Genomic DNA, 6,933 nt, shown 5'->3' with positions numbered 1-6,933 from the left:
GAGAGCTCCTGGCGGTTTGGATTTGCATTCCCCTAATTAGTGACATCAAACTTCTACTCACATGCTAATTGGCCACTTGTAGATCTGCTTTGGAGAATTGCCTGTTCAAGTCTTCTGCCCCTTTCTGTGTTGGGTTGTCTATTATCTTGCCACGGACCTGCAGGAGTCCTTTATATATTCTGGGTATTAGCTCCTCTTTTTTTAAGTCTTTGCCCCACTATTGCCATCTCCGATCAACACCGGCCTCGTGATTTAACACGTCAGCCCCTCCCAGCTCTTACACGCACAAGCACGGCCTCCCCCCCTGCTTTGGGGCCCTCCTCAGCCGTGATCGCTTGCTGACACACTTTGTGGTTGATGATTCGTCAGGTCTCTGGGAGCTCTGGGAGGGCAGAGGTTTTGACTGCTTTCTCCACTACAGGGTTCGCAGGGCCTAGCATGGAGCCAAGCACACGGCCAGTGCTCCATGGACTCTGAGAGAATGAAAGGAAGATGAGGCAGACTCCCGCAGACACTCACACCCCACACATGACGGGCTCATATACACTGCTGGCACACGCCCCCCACATGCTGTCACACTCATGATCCCAACACACTCACAGGCAGGTCCCCACACCACACCCATGCCCACAGGCAGCCAGATCTGTGCTCATCTTGAAACCCATCCACATAGGCTCCCCTCCCATGCAGATGTGCTCGCCTGCACCCTGACGGAGCTGCCCTGACCTCCTGGGTCCTCCTGGCCCCCCCGTAAGGCCTCTTCCCCCTGGTCTACAGCCACACCACAGGCAGAGTGCCTCAGTTTCCCCATCCGAGTCAGTCGGGAATCTAAGGCCCCTTCAATTCTGACAGCCTGGGGACAAAGTTAGCTCCCACCCTGTCATTCATTCCCAGGGTGACTCAGGTAAGGCCATTCTCTGCTCTGGGCCTCAGTCTCCCCACCTGTGACATGGGCAGCCCCAGGCCAATGCCCCATGGATCCCTGATTGCTGGTGATGCCACCTCCCGGAGGGAGAATGGGAGGACAAGAGCAAGGGAGGGGCACCCCGGCCTCTTCCAGCTCAGCCCTGCCCCTACCTCAGTGTCCTGGTGAGCAGGCTGAGAGGGTTTTGGATAGTTTTGAGGGGGAGCAAGGAGGCAGAATTTCAGCATGACTCCCCCTCATTTTGTCCAGGATTCACCATGTGGGGCTCATGGATTTTACAGAAGTCAACCAAAGGGCCACAGAGGGGAAGTGGGGAAGGAAGGAAGAAGGAAGGAAGGAAGAAAAGATGCCATTTATTCAGGCCCCTGGGGAGAGGACAGAGATGCACAGCCGGTAGGGGGAGATGACAGGCACCCAGAGGTCTGCAGGGCCGGTGGAGGGGGCTGCTGTAGGTGTCTTGAGGCACTCCCCTCCTCCCTGCAACTCCAGGCGGCTGACGTCAGCACCATGTGTGGGAGATGAGCTGTCCCCAGCGTGGGCTCCTGGCTCCCTGAGAGTAAAGATGGTCACAGGTTACAGGGGACGGGGTGCAGCGAGACTGCGGGGCGTCAGCTGAGAGCAGGAGTTGGTGAAGATGGGGAGGTGGCAACAGGGGATCTGGAAGCTGAGGCGTGAGGAGACAGCAGCGCTGAGATCCAAGGAGGCGGCAGAGGGGACAGCAGGCTTGGAAAGGAGTGGAGGTCTCACCTGGGACGAGAGGCTCAGCTGGCCATGATGTGCTTCACAAATGCTGCAAAGAAGGGCAGAGCGAGTGGCAGGGGGTGAGCACCGGGCGGCCACAGTGGGGGCCTAGGATTCCAGCACCCCGCCCCCCCGCCGCCCCCCGCCCCAGCCTGCTGAGCCCACCTTCATAATTGATGCAGCCATTGGAGTCTTCCTGCCCTGCCATCAGTTTCTCCACCTCGTCTTCAGTCAACCTCTCTCCTGGCCGGGGGCAGGAGGCTGAGTCAGCACCGCGGGACAGGTGCGGAGTGCGGGGGACCCACAGAGCCCCGCTGGATGGTGGGTCTGCCTCCCTAGCACTCCCACACCTCACCTTGGCCCAGCCGTCCCGGCTCACAAGACCTTGGTCATCACCCTCATTTTTGAGACCAGGAGAATCAGTGATAAGTCAAAGAGGGGGACTTGGGGTGCAGGCTTGGTGCACCCTCTGAGCCTGGGTTCTGTCCACAACAGTGCCAGCTTGGTGTTCAAGTCCCCAGCACACACTGTCCCTTTTCCTACAGGGGACCCCTAGGGGGTCCCTTCTATCAAGGGGAGGCCAGGCGCCCCCATGTCACTGGAAGCAGTCCCTCAGGGCAGCCTTTTGAGGACAAAGGAAGGGCTCATGGGAAGGAGCTGAGGGCCTTGGGGGATGATGGTGGAGGAGACAAGGAGACAGCTTCTCTGTTCTCCAGACAAGTCTGCCTCTGAGCACTGTGTACTGCCCTGGTCCCCCCCATAGGAATGGGGGGTAATCTCCTACCCCCAGTCACACACAAAAAACCCAGACACCAGCCCAGGGCCAAACACACAGTAGGAGTTCAGTTCACCTCTGCTGTAAGGAAAAGTTGCCTTGAGCAGATGTAGTAGGTGCTCAATAAACATTTGCTGCACGAAAGCTCCTTTGAGAAGGGAGTGCCCCTACCAGCCAGATAATGGGCATCAGGATGCCCAAGGGGCAGGCCTCTTACCTACGGGGCCTCTTCTTTGCTGTGTCCCTGGAACCTGACCTTGAGACCATGAACACCAAGACTGAACCTGTCCTGTTGGATGTGCCACACTGTCCCCCCCACCAGAGCTCCCCTAAACCCCCTTCAGTTCCATGAGCTGCACCAACACCCTTCCTTTGTTGCTACCTGGCCTTCTAAACTCCCCACATCTGTCACCTGCCATGAAGGCCCCTTGACTGTGTCCCTCTGTCCATTTCACAGATCAGACACAGGCTCAGCGGGTGACAGAAGGGTCTTCCCCAGGATGCCCCCAACCACCACGAAGGAGGAGTCGGGAGGAGGAGGAGGCGGTCCTCACCTAGAGTGGCCAGCACATGGCGGAGCTCAGCGCCCATGACTGTGCCATTGCCTTCCTTGTCGAAAACACGCAGCCCCTCGACGAAGTCCTCGTAAGTGCCTGTGTCCTTGTTCTTGGCAATGTGCTGGAGCATGGGCAGGAAGGTGTCAAAGTCCATCATCTTGCTGTTGAGCTCTGGCCGGGGTGGGTTGGGGGGGGCAGGGAGTACAGTCACTCTGAGGAGCAGGACAGGCACATCCTTCCCCTCCTACCCGGGCCACAGGGTACAGACCAACTGCCCACACACGGTCCCAAAGCACTCTACACCAGCTGACCATTCACAAACCATGCTCTCATCACGGGGAGTCAACCGAGACGTGCATCCTTTACAAGATCCGTTATTGTTCACAGGGACAGTTTGCTGTGGCAGCACCCCCGTGGGCTCTGCCTAGCACCTCTGCTCTGCTTTCGGGGAAACCATCCTGGATCCTGTGGTTTTTCTTATAGACCCCACCCTCCCCACCACTGGGATTGCTCGGGAGTGGTGGGGCCAATCAGAAACCTTCCCTGACACTTTAGAAGCATGGAGGGGCCTGGGTCTCATGTCTCCGTGGGGCAAAGCAGGCAGCCCTCTCTGGCAGAAGTGGTGAGGGAAGCTGGCCCTGAGCGCCAGAGAGATGCTGTGGAGACCAGGAGGGGCCACAGAAGTTGGGGGTCCCCGGGCCACCCTCACCGGCCATGACGCTACTTTGCACCGTCAGCTTCCTGTGACCAGAAGACCTGGTCAATGAGCATGGGGTGGGAAGGTCCCGCTGAGTTGTGGCTTGTTACGTTGGCAGCATGGCTTGAGACCTGCCTCCATTCCTCATCCGGACACTGGGAAGATGTCAGGAGGGCGCAGAGTGGGGCGGTACCCGTGCTGTGCCCCCGTAGATGTCAGCCCGCCCCAGGCACGTCCCCAGGGCCCAGCACAAATGCATACCCACCTTCCTGCTTCGGTTTCCCCAGGACACGGAGCACCTCAGCCTGGGTAGGGTTCTGGCCCAGCGCCCGCAGGACATCCCCACACTGCCCATACGTGATCTTCATCTCGCACTTGGGCGTGCGGTCGAACAGCATGAAGGCTTCCTTGAACTCTGCCAGGAGAGGATGTGAACTACGGACACACCCAGAGTCAGCCTGCCCCACTCACGCCGCCGTGGCTGGACTTCAGACTGGGGACCCCAGGTCCAACCCTGCAGCCCCAGGGCTCGAGACCCTCACTTACCTTCAATCTGCTCCGGTGTAAACTCGATCTGAAAGGAGACCCCAAAGATTCTAAGTGTCTGGCCCAGGGGGCGGGGCCAGATCTGCACCTGCGCGCTCCACGGCCACAGCCCAGGCCTCAACCTCTTGGCTGCACCAGCCTGTCTCCCTGGCAGCATCCCAGCTTCTGCCCCCACGACCTCCTGCCATCTCCCTTGGCACCTTCCTGTCTCCTCATCCCTCCCGACCTGTGCGAACTGAGGGCCGTGGGTCTGCGTGTGCCCAGACCCTGAAGGCTGGTGGGCCACATCTGGGGAAACGGTGAGAAGGCTGTCCTGGTGCCCTGAGTCCCCAGCCCAGGGTAGGCTTTACCTGATCCTCCTGGCCCTGGACAGATGCGTCTGAAGCCAGCAGATCAGACCAGGCTGGCTTTGCCAGCCCCCAGCAGGCCTGGGGTTCAGTGGGCAAGGCCGTCCATGTGAGTGAGATGGGAAGCCCCATCTTATTGTGGGGGGGTGGCAGGAGGAGCAAGGGTGAGGGTACAGACCAGAGGGTTTCTGTCGGCATGAGAGCATATCCACAGGAGTGAGTGTGTGTGCACTCATGTGTGTGTGTGTGAGATGTATGTGTGTGCATTCACACTCAATGTGTGTCTGCAAGTTTACACTTGCCTGCCCCTCGCAGAGACCTTAAGGCTGGGCACTACCACTCACATGGTCTTACACACCCACCCAAAAGCCCTGGGCAGCCCCCAGCCCAGCCCAGCCTGGGGACACAATGGTAGTGTTGACTAAGTATCTGCTGAGGCCACATCAGAGAGCCACCTGAGGTAAGGAGGCCTCCTGGGACCCGGTTTCCCCCTCCTCACCAGATACCAGGTCTATTTTTATCACAGCAGTCACTCACCCCAAGGTCAAGGTCACAGGAGGGAAAGGAGCTTGGGGGAGGAGGCATGCCTGGAGTGCCTCCCACTGCCGCTCCCTGGGAACCCCACCAACCCCCGGGGCACACCTTGGTGCAGAGGGATATCCTCCCCCACCCCCTTGTCATGCTTGTCCCTTCTGGACTCAACCCCGTGTTGGAAAGAACGAGTTGCTGCTCCCAGCCCCTTGAGAGCTCTCTCACCACCAGGAAGCCTGCTGAGATTACACTCCTAAGCTTCCTGGTAAAGCGGGCCAGCCAGACAGGGAGGGCCGGGGTCGGGGGTTCCCATGAGGGGCTTCACTGTGCCGGCCTCTCACAGGGAAGTCTGTGCCAGCCTCATATCCGGTGAGACTGGACCAAGCCACCCGGGGCCTGGGGTAGCTGGCCCCTAGCAGGGGGCCTGTGGGACACAAGCTTCTACCCTGGGGGTGGTTAGGCTCAGGGAGCCAACTCCAGAGAACACATTCCGTGGAACAGCTCCCAATAGCCTGTGAGAGGGCTTCTTGTCCCATGTCGCATATGAGGAAGCCCCGCTTTGGAGCAGGGAACAGGCAGGAGCAAAGCTGGGATTGGAACCCATGTCTTGAGGGACAAGTCTGGCCCCCCAGGAAGGGATCACAAAAGGAAAATCATTCTGCTGCATCTCCACAGGGCCCCTCAGCCAGCAGCCAGGACAGCAGTGACCGATGGCCAGCCAAGAACGGGGAGCACGCAGGACACATGGAGCGTGCCACTCTGCAAATGCCATCGGAGTCATGGCTCTTCCTCCAAGTTTAGACTCGGAGAAAGACTTCCTAACTGGGGAAGAATTCCGTGCTCACCGGTCACAGCCCCAAGACCAATTTCCTGAGTGACCTACCCAGCCTGTGCCTCAATTTCCCCACCTAAAAGCTGAGGCCCGACACGCTGTGGGGCTCGGCCACCCTGGTTGGGGTAAGTGTGCCCCAGCCTGGGCAGGGGCCTCACATCCCCATGCTCCCCACTCTCGTCACTCAGAGGGGAACAAGGAAGATCCCAGTCCGGCTGGAGGGGTTGGGGTCCTGGTGGCTCCAGGATTCCCCAAGGATGTGAGGTCCCGAGAGAAGGGCAAGGGACAGTTTCCACAACCACCCAAAGACGTTCCCTTCAGTAGCCATAGGGGAGTCCTGCCTGCTGTGTGACCACCAGCCCCCCTCTAGCCCCTGCAGCAGCTCCTGACACCTGAAGCCCCCCGGGGCTCTCGTCTGACCTCTGCACGGAAGTTTCCCACCTCAGCTCAGCACTCACTTTCTGGAGGGACCACTGGGTAGGTCCACTCTGGGATCCACTTAGCTGCCCTGCCCTTTCTGCTGAAACCCAGCTCCCATACCCACCTTGATTTTGGACGCATCAAACTCAGCTTCCTTGGGGTGCTCGGGCTCTGGCGCAGGTGCAGGCGCCGGGGCCGGGGCTGCCTTGGGGGCTGCCTTGGCATCGTCCTTCTTGGGGTCTGGCTTTTTGGGGGCCATGGAAGCTGTCAGCACAGAGAGGGATGTGGAGAGAAGGAAGCAGAGAGCGGGGTAGGTGAAGCTGGAGGGGGGCCTGGCCTTTATCCCCTCTGGACACCTCCTGACCCCAGCCCCACCCCCCACTGTGCACAATAGGGACAGGGCCATAAAAGGACACAGGCTAAGCTCAGGGGCTATTTTGGGGCCTGGGAGGGCATTGTTCAGGCTCAGGAATGGGTGGGGGAGAGGGAGGGCTTTCATTCCTCCCAATCACCTGTTGGGCAGAGGGAGGGGGAGCGGAAGACAGAGGCAGCCCAGCCAGAC

The 6,933-nt window shown here is 59.5% G+C and overlaps 1 protein-coding gene across 1 annotated transcript; it reads right to left on the bottom strand.

Moving 5' to 3' along the window:
* Positions 1-1,258: 1,258 nt before the first annotated feature.
* On the bottom strand, positions 1,259-6,704 carry MYL3 (myosin light chain 3). Its single transcript, XM_047695585.1, has 7 exons — positions 6,496-6,704; positions 4,242-4,269; positions 3,961-4,110; positions 2,996-3,169; positions 1,832-1,909; positions 1,673-1,715; positions 1,259-1,475 (listed from the first exon to the last, which is right to left on the bottom strand). The coding sequence occupies exons 1-6, from the start codon at positions 6,628-6,630 to the stop codon at positions 1,687-1,689; spliced, it is 594 nt and encodes a 197-aa protein (XP_047551541.1). The 5' UTR covers positions 6,631-6,704; the 3' UTR covers positions 1,259-1,475; positions 1,673-1,686.
* Between the last annotated feature and the right edge of the window lie 229 nt (positions 6,705-6,933).

Source organism: Lutra lutra, chromosome 1 (assembly GCF_902655055.1).
Source record: "Lutra lutra chromosome 1, mLutLut1.2, whole genome shotgun sequence".
Classification (NCBI taxonomy): domain Eukaryota; kingdom Metazoa; phylum Chordata; class Mammalia; order Carnivora; family Mustelidae; genus Lutra; species Lutra lutra.
This window is presented reverse-complemented; position numbering and strand designations above follow the sequence as displayed.

What these genes read in the sequence shown, in the direction of transcription:
- MYL3 (XM_047695585.1), bottom strand. Translation starts at nt 6,630, where the DNA reads ATGGCCCCCAAAAAGCCAGACCCCAAGAAGGACGATGCCAAGGCAGCC. An exon ending in TACACCGGAGCAGATTGAAG is followed by an intron (nt 4,111 to 4,241) that starts GTAAGTGAGGGT and finishes CTCTCCTGGCAG; the next exon opens with AGTTCAAGGAAGCCTTCATG. An exon ending in CCATGTGCTGGCCACTCTAG is followed by an intron (nt 1,910 to 2,995) that starts GTGAGGACCGCC and finishes GCCCCCGGCCAG; the next exon opens with GAGAGAGGTTGACTGAAGAC.